The 20,312-nt window shown below is 34.1% G+C and overlaps 1 protein-coding gene and 1 non-coding gene across 2 annotated transcripts; both read left to right on the top strand.

Annotated features, from left to right (window-relative positions):
* Positions 1 to 6,129: 6,129 nt before the first annotated feature.
* LOC107608113 (uncharacterized) lies at positions 6,130 to 7,456 on the top strand. The gene has a single exon (XM_016310001.3). The coding sequence runs from the start codon at positions 6,200 to 6,202 to the stop codon at positions 6,944 to 6,946; it is 747 nt and encodes a 248-aa protein (XP_016165487.1). The 5' UTR covers positions 6,130 to 6,199; the 3' UTR covers positions 6,947 to 7,456.
* A 12,130-nt stretch (positions 7,457 to 19,586) lies between these two features.
* On the top strand, positions 19,587 to 19,694 carry LOC148553929 (small nucleolar RNA R71). Its single transcript, XR_015893237.1, has one exon. It is a non-coding gene; the product is annotated as a small nucleolar RNA R71 (small nucleolar RNA).
* The last annotated feature ends 618 nt before the right edge of the window (positions 19,695 to 20,312 follow it).

The following is a 20,312-nucleotide window of genomic DNA, read 5'->3' as shown; positions in this document are numbered from 1 at the left end:
GAGTAAAACACTAAAAATAGATGCGATTTAGCAACACACTCATATCAAATATGTATTATCTCAAATAAAATTTAATTTTTTTGTTTATTATGTCTGAGGTATCTATTTAATATGATTGAGTACTTTTTTAAATTAATTTAAAATTATAATATTTTGAGTAAATTTTATTTTTATTTAAAATTATTTAAATACTCTTCACACGTGCTCTATAAATTTTTTAATTTTTTGGTGGTATTAAAAGTAGTAACAATGAAGTTACCAAAAAAAATTATTGATTTCTTGATTTTAAAATGTTGCAGTTGTGGTTGAGTTTCTTTTTCAAAATTTATGGGTGTTGATGATAACTTCCAGTTTTAATTTTCAGTTCATCTTATTTACATGCACAGTTTTTTTATTGGGATTTAAAAGTTGTTCGTATTTGACCAACTTCAATATTGGATAGTAAAAATAAATAACACCGTAGGTTTAAGTAATCTTTATAATCATTGTTGGTGAGAATCATGTGACAAGTGTAAAGATTAAGTGTAAAATAACTAAAGACTGAGAGGGTATGATTTGATAATTTTAAATAATTTGTTAACATTTAGATAACTTATTAACTGAAATTAATTTTTTATAGGTATAATATAAATTTTATTTTTTCTTAAAAAAAATCTTTAACATTCAATAAAAAAATAATAATAAGTCATAAGCTAAGAACACAAGTGCATATATTAAATTAGGAACAGAATTTAAAAAAAATTATCAAAAATAGTACAAGCAATTCTCATATTAAATTAGGAACAGAATTTAAAAAAAAATTATCAAAAATAGCACAAGCAATTCTCATATTGATAGGCAGTAAATATCCAAAATTAATTTTTTTTAAAAAGATTATATTTTGGTACTTTGATTTTCAATAAATTTTTATTATTTTAAAAATTTTTGAAATATTCTGTGAATAACAGACTAATATTTTTTATAATAATATTTATTAAAAATTTAATTATCATATAATTAAATTTATTAAGAATTTTTTTGTATGCATATTAAATATTTTATTGTAAGTGATGAAATTAAACTGTTTGGCAAAAGTAATAATCAGAAACTCTTAATGTAACAAAAATGATTAAAAATTAAAATATCTAATATAAAATTTGATGAGAATCAATTTATATATATATATATACTCAAATGATAAGATTCACTCGTTAATAAACCATAAGATACTAATTAGCCAGTGATTAATAAATTATAAAAAATATTTTTTTAGTTAAAAATTTCTATTATTTTAAAAAAATAATATATAGACTTTTATCATTATACTTAAGCCTATAAATAATTTATTATTTTAGTTAATTTTAAATTTTTATAAATATTGAATTAATTAAAAAGTAAGTTAGTAAAAAGTAATTCAAGTAGCAGTAATAAGAAAGATAGATAATGTGTAAAAATAAAATATAAATAAACTATTTTACGTATACATTTGAATGGACAGGATTTAGTTTTTCGTTTAATTATTTATTTTAAAGTCCTCCACATGAAACATTAAAACTGTTCTTCCACGTCTGAAAAGGTTGTATTATTTTATGTGTTCAGTTTTATCATTTAAAAATATTATCTATATTTTTTATATGTTTTTATCTTTAGAGTTTTGTATGAACTTTCAAGTGTTGATCGTAATCTTGTTGGAGTAAGTAATAGATAATTTTAAATTTAGAAGAAATAACACTCCAAAGACACGTTTTTTACCGAGAGTTAGAAGTTGTTCTTCATTGTCCAACTTTAGTATCCATTAGTAGAAGTGAAAGATACCACATGCTTTAAAGATTTCCTGCCAGCATTGTAGATGAAAACGAAGTGACACTGAAATTCAAAGAACAAATAAATATTAGAGACTCAAAATAGGATATTCTAATTTTGAGTTAAGTTAGAACAAGAGAGATAATTTGACAATTTTAAATAATATTTTAAAATTTGTATAATTTTATCAAGATTTTTTATAAGTATAATATCAGTTTTTTTTTATAAAAGTTAATCTTCATTGTTTAACAAACAAAAATAATAAAAAACCATAATTTAAGAGTACAAGTGCATATATCAAATTGTGAGTAGAATTCCAAAATAATAAAAATTTAATAAGAACTCAAATATTTTATCTAAAATTTGTTGAGAATCAATTTTAATTTATACTCACATGATAAGATATAATCATTAATAAATTATAATACACTAATTAGCTAATACTTAATGATCTATAAAATATACTTTTTTAATTAAAATTTTTTATTTATTTAAAATATATATATATATATGAACTCTCTCTTTTTTAATTTTTGTGCTCAATACATTTGTATTTGGTCATAAGATTTATTGAGTATTATACTTATATTTATGTAATTTATCTATAATAAAATATTATGCACATTTTTTTAGGCAATTTTTTTTTCCTCTTTCTTATACTCCTGTTATTTTTTTTTCTTTCTTTTTCCTTATATTTCTCTTTCGTTATCGTCATTATCATCACTACCACTTTCTTCTCCACCTCCTTTTTTTTCTCATCAATTAATTTTTTTTTCTCCTCTTCCTACATTATCATCACCACTACCACCATTACCATGCCATCTTTTTCTTCTTAGTTAAATATCACACAATTAGTTGAACGATTCATTAAGAAATTTCCTGCGTCACGGTTAGAAAAAATTAATGTCCTTCTTGTGCAATTCAAAACTTCCATTACTCCTCTTCTTCTTCACTATAGTACCATACAATCAATTCCGCAATAACAAAATAGATCATTTAATTAAAAATAATACAAAAATTTTTAGTAAATGACATAAAAAAAACTTTAAAAAATTACAAGTTTAAAATCTTGACAAGATTAATATGTTTAAATATGTTTTAAAATAATAAAAAATACATTAATTTGTTGTAAATGACACAGAAATGGCTAAATCTCTTATATATATGAATTTAATACCACTCAACTGGTTCAATGATAAAAAAATACATTATTTAATTGGAAATGTCACCATAAAAAAAAGTTTTATGTCAAAATTAAAAAATTTTTATGTCACGCCTAAAAAATTTTAGTGTTATTTTTCAGATAAATTATGTATAATTCAAAATTTTCATTCTTTCTCCTTTTTTTTCTGGTTTCACATTTTTATAAAGTGAATTCTACCCAATCTCCTCTAAAATAACATGTAAGTTACCCTTCATGATGTGTCACATTTTAATTGGTTATTACTTAACTATAGTTGGGTTATTTTGTAATTTATTATTTGAGATGGGTAATTGTATAATTTCTTAAAATATTAAAATTCTACCCCATTAATTGAAGCACGTTCTCACGCAATCTCTTTCTACAGTGCATCATTTCTTAACGGGTCGTTGAATTCCCATGGCTCGTAACATCATTAATGGTTAGTTTGGTTATTAAATTTTTTTATTAAAAAAATATATATTTATTTAATTACAAGATGGAATATATATTCATATTTAAAATATAATATAATAAAATAAATCTATTTAAAATACTTAAAAGTATAATTAAAATCATGAATATATAAATATAATAATAAAATTTGTACTCTAAACAAGTAAACATATTTTTTATCATACATAAATTATTTAAAAAATAAATATATTATTAAAATTAATAATACAAATTTAAAATAATAAAATCCAATTTTTTACTGTATTTGTTATAATATTTTTATTCTTTTAATTTACAATTTATTAGTACTTTATTATTTAATTAATGATTAAACAAAATTATTTTTATAAAAAATTATGTTTTGTATTATCTTATAGAAGAGATCAATATAGTAGTTTAAAAAATAAAGTAAAAATGAAATTTTAAATAAAAAATATTTAATGTTAAAATTTTTAAATATAAAAATAATTTGTATAAATATTTAAAAGATAAATATAAAATATATGCATAAAATAAATAAAACAGATAAAATAGAAGTACTCATGAAAAATAAATAATTATTTTTGTCTCCTTTATTTATTTTAAACATGTATTTTATATTTATATCCTAAATATCTATATAATTTGCTTTTGTATTTAGAAATTTTAATATTAACTATTTTTTATTTAAAATATCATTTTTACATTAATTTTTAAATTGGTATATTGGTCTCTTCTTTAAAATTATACAAAAAATATTTCTCATAAAAATAATTTGTTTAATCATTAATTAAATAATAAAATATTAATAAATTAAAAATTAAAAGAATAAAAATACTATAAAAATTATTTGTAAGAAAGTTGAATTTTATCATTTTAAATTTGTGTTATTAATTTTAACAATTTATATTTTTTTTAAATAATTTATGTATGATAAAAGATATGTTTACTTGTTTAGAGTACAAATTTTATTATTATATTTGTATATTCCTGATTTTAATTATACTTTTAAGTACTCTTAATATATTTATTTTATTATATTATATTATATTTTACATATGAATATATATTCCATATATTATTTTTAATGAAAAAAATTTAATAACCAAACTATTGAGTGAGAGGACACGAGATAGCAATGAAGTCGGTGCTGACTATACTGGAAGTAGGTGCTGACTATACTGGGAAGATCGAAGAAGTTACAAGCCATGGAAATTCAACAACTCGTTAAAGAATGATGCACTGTAGAAAGAGATTGCGTGAGAACGTGCTTCAATTAATGGGATAGAATTTTAATATTTTAAGAAATTATACAATTACCCATCTCAAATAATAAATTACAAAATAACCCAACTATAGTTAAGTAATGACCAATTAAAATGTGACACATCATAAAGGGTAACTTACATGTTATTTTAGAGAGGGTTGGGTAGAATTCACCTTTTTATAATTCTTGTTTCACCTTCTTAACAAAAATCTATATGATGGGTAAAAAATTTCAATGTCAAAATTGAATAACTTTTTTTTCCTCTCTTAACAAAAACATGTGTGATGATTAAGAAATTTCAATGTCAAAATTAAAAAACTTCAATGTCACGGTTAAAACTTTTTTGGTGTTATTTTTTAATAAATTATGCATAATTTGAAACTCTTCCTCCTCTTTATCATTATTATCACTTCTTTTTATATTCATCTTTTTTTTTTATTTCACCTTCTCATATTCTTCTTAAAAAAAAGTACAGTAATAACAGCAATAATAAAAAAAATAATAAGAAAAAAACACAAGAAAAGAATAAAGAACAGGAAAAGAAAGGTATTCATATTAAAGAGGGCGAGATATGCATTAGTAGAGAATTAGAAGATGTTTAGTATTAGTTTTTGTTGGATTTGTATCAACTTAGTTGGACCTGACTAAAAAGAAAATTTAAGTGTATAACAAGAATGTTACTTTAAATTGTTTTATTTTTTTATAATTATTTAATAAATTAAAGAATAAATTGCTAAAAAGTAATTCAAGTAATAATAAGCAGGATTGATGATGTATAAAAGTGAAATATAGGTTAACTCTGGTCCATATTAGTATGAGTATATAGATCTAGTTTTTCTTTTTGCTAGTTATGCTAAAGTCCTCCATACGAAACATGTGTGACTATTTGTTCTCACGTATAAAGGCTGCATATTCTCATATGCGCAGTTTTATTATTTGAAATCCTTTCTCATTTTTGTACGCACTTATCTTCAACCGTTTCTTCCTAAACCACACCGCTACCTCCCACCATATAGCTAGCTAAACGACTGACTCTTAACTTTTAGTTTTATCCAAAACCATCAAAACACAATGCAAGTAACAAAAAATATACACAAAACAATAATAAAGACTGGATTATCCAAACAACCGCCTTTCTCACTCTTTTTGATGCATGCTACATTCATTTCACCCAGCACAAAAAATAATGATGATTTAGCTTGTTGATATATTCGTTTAAAAAAGAAGAAGAATTAAAATTGGTAGTGCCACATGAGCTGGTGCGAGACAAAAGCAGAAGCCAAGTGTGTATAGGAGAAATTAACAGTGAGGCGTTATATGGACACGATCTGTCTGGTTTATCATGACAAGTAGCAGCATAGCCCCACCTTGGGCCACGTCTCAGGTACATGTATCTATCTATGTATCTATTCACTCATTCGAACCACTATAAATACCACCAGTCCCCTTACTTGTACTCTCCACCAACACGCTTCCTTCTATCCTAGTATTGTGTGTGTGTATGTGCTGCTGCAAATTAAAGTCATCAAAAGAAGATGCTGAAATCGGGGATGATGGGAATGGAGGAGAGGAAACAGGCGAAGAAACCAGCACAAGCCAGCTCCAGAAAGGGTTGTATGAGAGGGAAAGGTGGCCCTGAGAATGCGAGCTGCACCTATAAGGGTGTTAGGCAGAGAACTTGGGGCAAATGGGTTGCTGAGATCCGTGAACCCAATCGTGGTGCTCGTCTCTGGCTTGGTACCTTTGAGACCTCTCATGAAGCTGCTCTTGCTTATGATACTGCTGCTCGTAAGCTCTATGGCCCTGATGCTAAGCTCAATCTCCCTCTTCATCACCATCACCATTCTTCTTCTTCTTCTTCTTCTTCTAGTAATTCCTCCCAAATTCAACACAACCACCCTCTTATTAATAATATTATTACTACTCCACCACCAGCAACACCACTTATTAGTTCTTCTTGTAATAATAGCTTCAACACAGCGTCGTCCATGGTGGCCTCTCTTCATCAGCAAGTTGGGCCACCAATATACAGCAGTGATTCTTCATCCATTGTGTCTTCTTCCCTTCCATTGGACACCACCAACAATAAGGAGGAGGATGTTCTTCGACCGTTCTGGGGATCAGTGAATGATTGTTTGCCTGTGTTTGATGAATCAATCTGGACAGAAGCAGCCATGTCCCTTGATTTCCCTGTAATTGCTGCTGCAGAGGCTGCCACTGGAATTTACCCAAACGCCAACTTGGCAGATGTTGGTGTTTGGGACACCCCATGGTGCATGTAAAAGCCACCTCCATTCAATGCTGTCAACTACTACACTTGCTGAGTTGTTACTTTATACCATATGTTATGATACCATGATGTACATAAAGTCATAAACATAAAAACCAGGTAGAAAGGGGTGGTGTATATGGTATACAATATCTCAAGGCTATCATAAATAAATACATATATATAATATATATATATAGTAGTATAAGTCGTGAAGTGAAATCCACAATTCAACGTGCGTGGCTATTTGGGCACTTGGACGTGGTTCTTCCTTCTATAAATTAAAGAATAATTAATTTGTACGTGAAAATTAGTGCAAGAGGATGATCCATAGTGGTGCTAAAAGGAATGTGTGTCTTGTGTGAATACTTGTGTTTGTATATAATTATTATGGACTAGTCTCTACTGTGTATTATCAGTTCACCCTGCCCAACCACCAGCTTGCCCGTGCTCAAGTTTTATATGCCAATAATTATGTCACCTTATATTTACCATATATATACTTGGATCAATTATTTACTCATGCATACTGAATCAATCGTGTACATATTATATCATATATAGTACAAAATTCCTTGGTAAAAATTAAGTAGAGTATAATGAATTGTGAGCTTAATTTTATGCTCTTTTTTTTTGTGAAATATCAGTAGAAAAAAGTTCATTTAGAGTTGCTGAATCACAATGAAGCCATCTGTTAAAATAACCCTGTTCTGCTGCTCCTGAAGGCTGAAGGCTGCATTCTGGTAGCTCTTAGATTCTAAGCCGCCCTTTCAAGTTTAAAGATTCTATTTCAAATATCAAATTTTCAATCAATTTTGTCTCTCTTTAAAGATTATATTAACATATATACGTACACCAGATAAATGGATTTTATGAATACTGCAAAAGTTTCAGTCATGTATGTGTGGGTTTTGTCATTATTATTAGTTTCAATCAATTTTATCTTTTTTTATAGAAAAAGTATGAGGAGCCAATGAAATATTTATACAATGTGTACAATAGAGGTTTAGGGAGTATTAGAGATATAATCATTAGTGTTACCTTTTTTCATCAACTAAAGTTTTTGGGATGAGTGGTATCATGACATGATATTAGAACGCTAAATTCGATCTTTGGTAAACCCCAAAATCAGTTTAAACTTTTGGGAAGATGTTTATTATCGCTAGTACTCAAATAGTTATTATAGATAATATGTGAATGTTCATTTTGTAACTCAGTCTATTGTACACATTGTACAGATAGTCAATTATCTCCCTAACGAGATTCTTATTTATATATATAGAGGAGTTATATGGTGGCACAAGAAATGGTGGTTAATTGTGACCCACCAGTAGATATGTGACATCTGGTGGAAAGGATTATGAAGGGAAGCTTGTTTAATTAGTGCTGAGAATAATAAAAGTGCGATGACTCATGTTATTGCGGAGGGCAAAATAAAAAATTGAGCACAAAAAATTGAGCCTTAAAGTGTGGGCTGGGAACTAGGCCAACAAAAACATTAATACGGACAATAATTGGTAAAAACCACGGAAAAAAAAGTCTTGTAATTGTTTTTGCTTTTGTTTTTTTTTTTTTTTTTTGTTAGACGAAGATAGTAGATAACTAAATTTACAATACACGGAGTCTCTCATCAGGAGAGTAACTTTCTCTCATCAGGAGAGTATCTTTTTCTAGAATGCGAGGTTCTTCTTCAGTAGAGAATTTTTCATCAACATTTCAGCATATACTCAAAGATCCACAGTGCCACCTGGAAGCATATAAGCATAAGGTAACAAGCTGTCAACAAGTTGTAGAATGGAATCTATAGAAGGTAAGGTCATCAAGCTCAATAATACAGAAGCTCTTGGATATAAAAAAGATTGTTTGAACATAATAGGAAAGATAATTAGTGACAAGGAGATCAGCTTTAAAACATGCAAAAATACACTAATAGGAATGTGAGAAAATTCACAAGGAGTTGCTGTCACTGATGTTGGCCTAAAGAAAATTTTATTCAATTTCAGAGACAGGAAGAAAGGCCTACAGATTCTTCAGAATAGACCTTGGAATGTTAGAGAAAATCTAATTAATCACAGGCTATGGATGGGAGGAGAATTAGTCTTTGAAATGAATCATGACTATATAAAATTCTGGATACAGATTCATGGTATACCACTTAATTAATGAACAAAGAAATTGGAAGGTTAATAGGAGAAATGATAGGAGTGCTGGCTGAAGCTTAAGATCCTTTGGTAGAGGGGATACTTAGAAGAACGTTCTTAAGAGTCAGAGTTGGGATTAACATAAAGAAGCCTTTACCTACGGGCTTCTTTATGGATAGAGAGAATCAGCTATTGTTTTGAATTTTTTTCAAGTATGAAAAGCTGCCTGAATGTTATTGTTTTAATTGCGGAATAATAGGACATGAGAGGAAAACTTGCAAGAATCTAACGGCTATGACTTGCTAGGACCAGACTAAACCAAAGTATTCAGTGGATTTAGGGGTAAACTAAGTTCGATCATTATCAGCCATGGAGATAGGAAGCTCAGGTCAGAGAAGCAAGGAAAATGGGGATGAAGAAGAACAAGTGCGGCAAATCAAAACATGGGTAGAGAGAGTGAAAAAGAACAAGAAACAGAAGAAAGTGTGATCAGAGCTGATCTAAACATGCAGCAAGAATTAAGGGGGGAAGGTTTCTTGGAAAACCAAATATGGAGAGAGAACGAGAAGAACGAGGTAGGGGAGCAGGTAAGGACTCTGCAGGAAATTCCTGATTTTTAGGGATTGAAAGCTGAACATAATGAAATAAGGGATATAATCTGGTTAAATACGCCAAATGAGGAGGTGGAAAAGAAAAGTGGATATTGGGCCTTCTCTAAACAGGCCCAAAACATTGCAAATAAGGAAGAAAGGCTGAAAAGGAACTCTGGACTGATTAGGAATATATGGCCAACTAATATAGTAGATCCAGTATGAAAAATAAATCAACACAAGATAGAAGAGTCAAACAAACTAGTCAGCAGACAAAAAGAGATAAGCTGAAGCTTCAACAAGTGGAGCAAAAAGTTAATAGCTAAAAAGTGCTGGAAAAGGAAGACAAGGCTGCAGGAGGCATGGAACAAAGAACGATTAGAAAAATACTAAAAAACTTTGCTAAGGGAGAAGGGGATAAGATTGGCAAAGGAGGCATAGATACAGGTAAAGGAAAAGGAAAAACAAGGGATACAGGAGAATGAACTATAGCAAAGGACATTAGAAAAGTGGATGTATAGGAACCGATCATCAATGAGGTAAGCATGAAAGAGAAGGATCCTAAATTACAGATATTTGAGGAAGGAATGGATTACTTTGTCAAATTGCAAGTGAAGAAGAATGGGGTAATGGAAAACAAGGGACAGAATCTGAAGCTACAGGGTGGAAGATACAACTAGTACAAAAAATAGAGATCGGTCTAAACCTGAAATGAAAAAGAGATGAAGATGAGGTATTAATGCTGACTAATTCTGAATGGTCAGAGGATAAGCAAATTAAAGTGGAAGTGAATATAAAGAAGCAAAGGAAGGAAGAAGGCAAGGGTGGAGATAGGGAAGAGAACGTTGGAGGAGCGGATAGGAACTGGGTTATGGAAGGTAAAGTAGAAAACAAATCCATGGCCGAGGAGGCGGGCCTTATCAAGCCCCACCCTCAGCCATGAGCATCATTAGTTGGAACTGTCGAGAAGTGGTGGCCCCCGCGACAGTTTCGGAGCTTTTACATCTGCGTAAACAGATAAAACCCGCCATTGTATTTCTCATGAAAACTAGAGCTAAGGATAGTAATGTAAGTAAAATCAAGAGAAAGCTTCATTTTGATAAATACTTTTGTGTAGAATCCCGGGATATGTCTGGAGGTCTATGTTTGCTATGGAATGAAAATATTAATGTTGATGTTTACTCTTGGTCTAATTATTATATTAAAGCTTACATTAAAGATAGAAAAAAAAATGATTGGGAAACCGTTTTCATGTACGGTAACCCAAAACCAGGTGAGATGAGGGAGAAATGGGAGGAGCTCACAACAAGCAATCTTAACATGAATGAATCTAAACTCTTTATAGGAGATTTCAATGTTGTTTTAGCTTAAGAGGAGAAGGAAGGCATGCATGAGCAGCCGAAGAAACAGATTGTGGATTTCAAGAATTTTTTGGATTCTAATGCTCTCATGCACATGGATCTAAAAAGAGGTAAATTCACTTGGTTTAGCAATCCTCGAAATGGGTTAATAATTAAGGAAAGAATAGATAGTGTTCTTGTTAACTGGAAATGGAGGCACAAGTTTTCGAATGCAAATTTGATAGCTATGCCAGCAGTGAGCTCAAACCATATGCCCATTGTTTTGAGGTTACAGCCTAAGTATATGGTGGATAGGTCATTCAAATTTGAAACATTTTGGAACGACCATAAAAAATGTGAGGAGATTATTAAGATGAGTTGAAAAAAAGATGAGCATAGTAATAACGAATGGGGTAGGTTGCTGAAGAAGATGAGAAACTGCAAGAAAAATTTAAGGAATTGGAGTAGGAACACTTTTGCTAGAGCTAATATAGAGATTAAAAAGTTGAAAACTGAGCTACAGAAGCTTCAAGAGGCAGATTTAAATGAAAAACAGCAAGCACGAAAATGTTAAATCAAGGAAAGGATAAGCCAGTTATGGAGGCAAGAAGAGAAATACTGGGGAATGAGATCCAGGCTAAAATGGCTAAAGTGGGGAGACAAAAAATTCACATTCTTTCATGTGACAACAGTTCAAAAGAGAAATAGGAATAAAGTGGAAAGATTAAAAGATAAGGAGGGCCAATGGGTCTCAGGAGATAATAGAATGTTGAGGATAGTGGAGGAGTACTTTACAAAGTTGTTTACATCCTCAGCCAAATTTAATTTCAGAAATTGTATAAATAGGATTCCAAAAAGAGTTACTCAAGAAATGAACGAACAACTCATGGAGAAAATTTCAAAAAAAGGAGATTGAGGAAGCTGTTTTTAGCATGGGTAGCCTCAAAGTCCCTGGACCAGATGGATTAAATAGGCTTTTTTATCAGAGTCACTAAAACACAATAAAAAAGAAAGTTTGTGTTGTGGTTAAGAGCTTTTTTTATGAGAGTATTATATCAGAAGAGGTAAGTGAAACTACCAGAAAATCTTAATCAACTTAGGCCTATTATTTGTTGTAATTATATATACAAAATTATAATTAGGATTATAGTATTAAGACTTAGAAGATTCATGGATAAGATTATTTCGCCAATCCAGAGTGCCTTTCTAGGGAGTAGGTTGATCCAGGATAATATTATAATAGTTCAAGAGATTTTTCATAGTATTAATAAAAAAGGTAGGAATGGATTGGAAAGCCTAGCTATTAAGATAGATATGAATAAGGCTTATGATAGATTAGAGTGAAATTTTTTGGAGGCTACATTGATAGCTTTTGGTTTTGACTAGAGGTGGATTTTCTTAATAATAAAGTGTGTTAGAAGTGCTACGTATAAGGTTAGAATGAATAAGAGGCTCACTAGTAAAATTATACCTGAAAGAGCGCTGAGACAGGGCAATCCTATATCCCCATATCTTTTTATAATTGCGGCTGAAGTGTTCACTATTCTCATGGAGCAAGCAAGAGAAAGAAAGGAAATTTTAGGGTTCAAAATCGCACCTTAGCCCCTCCAATCACTCATCTTCTGTTTGCGAATGATTGTATTATTTTTACAGAAGTAAAAGAGGAGAAAATTTACAATCTCATTTTGATTCTTAATAAGTATACAGAGGCATCAGGTCAAATGATCAATCTGAATAAATCGGGGATTATTTTTGGTAGTCAAGTACCCATACAAACCAGAGTTAACTTAGAGAAAATCTTAGGAATGAAGTATTGAGATAATCCAAAATGTATTTAGGGTTGCCATGAATTTGGGACAGATAAAAAATTAAAGCTCTGAATTGGATAGAGGAGAAGGTGATGGAAAAAGTCGAAGGATGAAAAGAAAAGCTCCTAAACCAAGCCGGAAAGGAAGTCTGGTGCACGAAATTGTGATCTCCAGGCTCGAACAAATCCTGGTAATGGCTCCAAAACTTGGTGCTATGATCTTAATTCATAATTGTCACAACTTCGATACAACTAACCAGCAAGTGCACTGGGTCATCCAAGTAATACCTTACGTGAGTAAGGGTCGAATCCCACGGAGATTGTTGGTATGAAGCAAGCTATGGTCACCTTGTAAATCTCAGTCAGGCAGATATAAAAGTGATAATGGTGTTTTCGAATATTATATAATAAAATAGGGATAGAGATACTTATGTAAACATTGGTAGGAATTTCAGATAAGCGAATGGAGATGCTTTTCGTTCCTCTGAACCTCTGCTTTCCTGCTATCTTCATCCAATCAGTCTTACTCCTTTCCATGGCTGGCTTTATGTGATACATCACCACTGTCAACGGCTACTTTCGGTCATCTCACGGGAAAATGATCCAATGCCCTGTCACGGCACGGCTAATCGTCTGGAGGCATCACCCTTGCCAATGGCTTCATCTTATCCTCTCAGTGAATAATATGCTCACGCACCCTGTCACGGCACGGCTATTCATCTGTCGGTTCTCGATCATGCTGGAATAGGATTTACTATCCTTTTGCGTCTGTCACTAACGCCCTGCAATCGCGAGTTAGGAGCTCGTCACAGTCATTCAATCATTGAATCCTACTCGGAATACCACAGACAAGGTTTAGACCTTCCGGATTCTCTTGAATGCCGCCATCATTCTAGCTTACGCCACGAAGATTCTGGTTAGGAGATCTAAGAGATATTCGTTCTAGCTTAATTCATGTAGAACAGAAGTGTTTGTCAGGCACGGGTTCATAAGGGAGAATGATGATGAGCGTCACACATTATCATCACCTTCATCACGTTCTTGGGTGCGAATGGATATCTTAGAAGAGAAATAAGAAGAATTGAATAGAAAACAGTAGTACTTTGCATTAATCTTTGAGGAACAGCAGAGCTCCACACCTTAATCTATGGAGTGTAGAAACTCTACCGTTGAAAATACATAAGTGAAAGGTCCAGGCATGGCCGTGTGGCCAGCCCCTATGGTCTAAGAACAATGCGTTCAAAGATGCCTCATACAATAGTAAGAGGTCCTATTTATAATAAACTAGTCACTAGGGTTTACATGAGTAAGTAATTGATGCATAAATCCACTTCCGGGGCCCACTTGGTGTGTGTTTGGGCTGAGCTTAAGTGTAGCACGTGCAGAGGCCATTTGTGGAGTTGAACTCCAGTTTCTATGCCAGTTTGGGCGTTCAACTCTGGTTTTGGATCCTTTTCTGGCGCTGGACGCCAGATTTGGGCAGAAGGCTGGCGTTGAACGCCAGTTTACGTCATCAATTCTTGGCCAAAGTATGGACTATTATATATTGCTGGAAAGCCCTGGATGTCTACTTTCCAACGCAATTGGAGGCGCGCCATTTCGAGTTCTGTAGCTCCAGAAAATCCACTTTGAGTGCAGGGAGGTCAGAATCCAACAACATCAGCAGTCCTTTTTCAACCTCTGAATCTGATTTCTGCTCAAGTCCCTCAATTTCAGCCAGAAAATACCTGAAATCACAGAAAAACACACAAACTCATAGTAAAGTCCAGAAATGTGAATTTAACATAAAATCTATTAAAAACATCCCTAAAAGTAACTAGATCCTACTAAAAACATACTAAAAACAATGTCAAAAAGCGTATAAATTATCCGCTCATCACAACACCAAACTTAAATTGTTGCTTGTCCCCAAGCAACTGAAAATCAAATAGGATAAAAAGAAGAGAATATAATATAAATTCCAAACTATCAATGAAACAGAGCTTCAATCATATGAGCGGGACTTATAGCTTTTTGCCTCTTGAATAGTTTTGGCATCTCACTTTATCCATTGAGGTTCAGAATGATTGGCATCTATAGGAACTTCAGATTTCGAATAGTGTTATTGACTCTCCTAGTTCAGTATGATGATTCTTGAACACAGCTTCTTTATGAGTCTTGGCCGTGGCCCTAAGCACTTTGTTTTCCAGTATTACCACCGGATACATAAATGCCACAGACACATAATTGGGTGAACCTTTTCAGATTGTGACTCAGCTTTGCTAGAGTCCCCAATTAGAGGTGTCTAGGGTTCTTAAGCACACTCTTTGTGTTTTTTTTTTTTTTTTTTGCTATGGACCTTGACTTTAACCGCTCAGTCTCAAGTTTTCACTTGACACCTACACGCCACAAGCACATGGCTAGGGACAGCTTGGTTTAGCCGCTTAGACCAGGATTTTATTCCTTTAGGCCCTCCTATCCACTGATGCTCAAAGCCTTGGGATCCTTTTTATTTGCCCTTGCCTTTTGGTTTTAAGGGTTATTGGCTTTTTGCTCTTGCCTCTTGGTTTTAAGAGCTTTTGGCTTTTTCTGCTTGCTTTTTCTTTTTCTTTCTATTTTTTTTTCGCCTATTTATTTTTTTTTTCTGCAAGCTTTGTTCTTTGCTGCTTTTTCTTGCTTCAAGAATCATTTTTATGATTTTTCAGATTATCAAATAACATGTCTCCTAGTCATCATTCTTTCAAGAGCCAACATATTTAACATTCTTAAACAACAACTTCAAAAGACATATGCACTGTTCAAGCATACATTCAGAAAACAAGAAGCATTGTCACCACATCAATATAATTAAACTAAGTTCAAGGATAAATTCGAAACTCATGTACTTCTTGTTCTTTTGAATTAAAACATTTTTCATTTAAGAGAGGTGATGGATTCATAGGACAATTATAACTTTAAGACATAGTTACTAACTACTAATGATCATGTAATGAAGACACAAACACAGATAAGCACATAACATAGAAAACGAAAAATAGAAGAAATAAGAACAAGGAATGAATCCACCTTAGTGATGGTGGCGTTTTCTTCTTGAGGAACCAATGATGTCCTTGAGCTCTTCTATGTCTCTTCCTTGTCTTTGTTGCTCCTCCCTCATTGCTTTTTGATCTTCTCTTATTTCATGAAGCATGATGGAGTGCTCTTGATGTTCCACCCTTAGTTGTCCCATATTGGAACTCAATTCTTCTAGGGAGGTGTTGATGTGCTCCCAATAGTTTTGTGGAGGAAAGTGCATTTGAGGCATTTCCGGAATCTCATGGTGATGAGCTTCTTGCGCCTCTTGAGCTCCATGACTGGGCTCTCTTGCTTGCTCCATCTTTTTCTTAGTGATGGGCTTTTCCTCTTTAATGAGGATATCTCCCTCTATGTCAATCCCAGCTGAATTGCATAGGTGGCAAATGAGGTGAGGAAAGGCTAACCTTGCCATGGTGGTGGACTTGTCAGCCACCTTGTAGAGTTCTTGAGGTATAATCTCATGAACTTCCACCTCTTCTCCAATCATGATGCTATGGATCATGATGGCCCGGTCTATAGTAACTTCAGACCGGTTGCTAGTGGGAATGATTGAGCATTGAATAAACTCCAACCATCCTCTAGCTATAGGCTTGAGGTCCAATCTTCTTAGTTGAACCGGCTTGCCTTTGGAGTCAATCTTCCATTGAGCTCCTTCTACACATATGTCCATAAGGACTTGGTCCAACCTTTGATCAAAGTTGACTCTCCTTGTGTAGGGGCGTGCGTTCTCTTCCATGTATGGCAAGTTGAACGCCAACCTCACATTCTCCGGACTAAAATCTAAGTATTTCCCCCGAACCATTGTAACATAGTTATTTGGATCCGGGTTCTTACTTTGATCATGGTTCTTGGTGATCCATGCATTGGCATAGAACTCTTGAACCATTAGGATGCCGACTTGTTGGATGGGATTTGTTAGAACTTCCCAACCTCTTCTTTGAATTTCATGTCGGATCTCCGGATACTCATTTCTTTTGAGTTTAAAAGGGACCTCAGGGATCACCTTCTTCTTGGCCACAACATCATAGAAGTGGTCTTGATGGGCTTTGGAGATGAACCTTTCCATCTCCCATGACTCGGATGTGGAAGCTTTTATCTTCCCTTTCCCTCTTCTAGAGGATTCTCCGGTCTTAGGTGCCATCAATGGTAATGGAAAAACAAAAAAAAGCTATGCTTTTACCACACCAAACTTAGAATATTGCTCGCCCTCGAGCAATAAACAAAAGAATAGAAGAAGAAGAAGAAGAAATATGGAGAGGGAGAGGGAGATGTGGTTTCGGCTAAGTAGAGTGTAGAGGGGTGTGTTGTGTGAATTTGAGGAAGAATGGAGGTCTTTATATAGGGAATGGAGGTGGGGTATTGGTTCGGCCATATGGGTGGGTTTGGGTGGGAAATTGGTTTTGAATTTTGAAGGTAGGTGGAGTTTATGAGGTAGGTTTATGGGGAAGAGGAGATGGATGTGAGTGGTGAAGGTTTAGTGGGGAAGAGAGATTGAGGTGATTGGTGAAGGACTTTTAGGGAAGAGTGTTTATGGGGTTGTGTGAAAGAGAGTGGTGAGAAGAAGTGAGTGGAGGTAGGTGGGGATCCTGTGGGGTCCACAGATCCTGAGGTTTTCAAGGATTTACATCCCTGCACCCCTTAGGCATGTAAAAATGCCTTTGTATCCAACTCTGGGCGTTCAGCGCCAGGTTGGTGGCCATTTTGGGCATTCAACGCCCATTTGTGTGCCATTTCTGGCGTTGAACGCCAGAACCATGCCTGTTCTGGCGTTCAGCGCCCAGAAGCTGCCCATTTTGGGCGTTCAGCGCCAGAACCATGCTCTGTTCTGGTGCTGAACGCCAGACAGATGCTCCTCCAGGGTGTGATTTTTCTTCTGCTGTTTTTGATTCCGTTTTCAATTTTTCTATTTATTTTGTGACTCCACATGATCATTAACCTAAGAAAACATAAAAATAAGAATTAGATAAACATTGGGTTGCCTCCCAACAAGCGCTTCTTTAATGTCAATAGCTTGACAGTGGGCTCTCATGGAGCCTCACAGATGTGCAGAGCTTTGTTGAAACTCTCCAACACCAAACTTAGAGTTTGGATATGGGAGTTCAACACCAAACTTAGAGTTTGGTTGTGGCCTCCCAACACCAAACTTAGAGTTTGACTGTGGGGGCTCTGGTTGACTCTGCTTTGAGAGAAGCTTTTCAAGCTTCCTCTCTATGGTTGCAGAGGGAAGTCCTTGAGTTTTGAATACAAGGGAGTTCTCATTCCATTGAAGGACTATTTCACCTCTATCAACATCAATCACAGCTCTTGCTGTGGCCAGGAAAGGTCTTCCTAGGATGATGGATTCATCCTCTTCCTTTCCAGTATCCAGGACTATGAAATCAGTAGGTATGTAAAGGCCCTCAACCTTTACTAATACATCTTCTACTTGTCCATAAGCCTGTCTTCTTGAGCTGTCTGCCATCTCTAGTGAGATTTTAGCAGCTTGCACCCCATAGATTCCCAGTTTCTCTATTACAGAGAGGGGCATGAGGTTTATTTCTGAACCAAGGTCACACAGGGCCTTAAAGATCATGGTGCCTATGGTACAGGGTATTATGAACTTTCCAGGATCCTGTCTCTTCTGAGGCAATGTCAGTTGATCCAGATCACTTAGTTCATTGATGAACAAGGGAGGTTCAACTTCCCAAGCATCAATGCCAAATAATTTGGCATTCAGCTTCATGATTGCACCAAGAAACTTGGCAGTTTTCTCTTCAGTAACATCCTCATTCTCTTCAAAAGAGGAATACTCATCAGAGCTCATGAAGGGCATAAGGAGGTTCAATGGAATCTCTATGGTCTCTAGATGGGCCCCAGAGTCCTTTGGTTCCTCAGAGGGAAGCTCCTTATTGATCACTGGACGTCCCAGGAGGTCTTCCTCCTTGGGATTCACGTCCTCTCCTCTCCTCACAGGTTCGGCCATGGCGCTTATGTCAATGGCCTTGCACTCTCCTTTTGGGTTCTCTTCTGTATTGCTTGGGAGAGTACTAGGAGGGATTTCAGTGATCCTTTTACTCAGCTGGCCCACTTGTGCTTCCAAATTTCTAATGGAAGACCTTGTTTCATTCATGAAACTTACAGTGGCCTTGGACAGATCAGAGACTAAGTTTGCTAGATTAGAAGTATTTTGTTCAGAGTTCTCTGTCTGTTGCTGAGTTGATGATGGAAAAGGCTTGCTATTGCTAAACCTGTTTCTTCCACCATTATTAAAGCCTTGTTGAGGCTTTTGATCCTTCCATGAGAAATTTGGATGATTTCTCCATGTTGAGTTATAGGTGTTTCCATAAGGTTCACCTAAGTAATTTACCTCTGCTATTGCAGGGTTCTCAGGATCATAAGCTTCTTCTTCAGAAGATGCCTCTCGAGTACTGTTGGATGCAGCTTGCATTCCATGCAGATTCTGAGAAATCATATTGACTCGCTGAGTCAATATTTTATTCTGAGCCAATATGGCATTCAGAGTATCAACTTCAAGAACTCCCTTCTTCATAGGCGTCCCATTACTCACAGGATTCCTTTCAGAAGTGTACATGAACTGGTTATTAGCAACCATGTCAATGAGTTCTTGAGCTTCTGCAGGCGTTTTCTTTAGGTGAATGGATCCACCTGCAGAAGTGTCCAGTGACATCTTTGATAGCTCAGATAAACCATCATAGAATATATCCAGGATGGTCCATTCTGAAAGCATGTCAGAAGGACACTTTTTGGTCAACTGTTTGTATCTTTCCCAAGCTTCATAGAGGGATTCACCTTCTTTCTGTCTGAAGGTTTGAACATCAGCTCTAAGCTTGCTCAGCTTTTGAGGAGGAAAGTACTTGGCTAAGAAAGCCGTGACCAGCTTATCCCAAGAGTTCAGGCTGTCTTTGGGTTGAGAATCCAACCATAATCTAGCTCTGTCTCTTACAGCAAAAGGAAAAAGCATGAGCCTGTAGACTTCAGGATCTACTCCATTAGTCTTAACAGTATCACATATCTGCAAGAGTTCAGTTAAGAACTGAAAAGGATCTTCAGATGGAAGTCCATGAAACTTGCAGTTCTGCTGCATCAGAGAAACTAATTGAGGTTTCAGCTCAAATTTGTTTGCTCCAATGGCAGGAATGGAGATGCTTCTTCCATGTAAATTGGAATTAGGTGCAGTAAAGTCACCAAGCATCCTCCTTGCATTATTATTATTTTCGGCTGCCATCTCCTCTTCTTGTTTGAAAATTCCTAACAGGTGCTTACTGGTTAGTTGTAATTCAGAGTCCTTTCAGGTTCTGGATCTGCTTCAACAAGAATATTCTTGTCCTTGCTCCTGCTCATATGACAAAGAAGAAGGCACAGAAAAATAATAATAATAGAGATCCCTTTTTTTTTTTTTTGAATGAGGGAGAGATGTTAGTAGATAAATAAAAAAATAGAAGGAGAT

The sequence above is a fragment of the Arachis ipaensis genome, chromosome B7 (assembly GCF_059453495.1).
Source record: "Arachis ipaensis isolate K30076 ecotype BB chromosome B7, ASM5945349v1, whole genome shotgun sequence".
NCBI lineage: Eukaryota > Viridiplantae > Streptophyta > Magnoliopsida > Fabales > Fabaceae > Arachis > Arachis ipaensis.
Note: the sequence above shows the minus strand (reverse complement) of the source record. Positions and strands in the feature narration are given on the sequence as shown.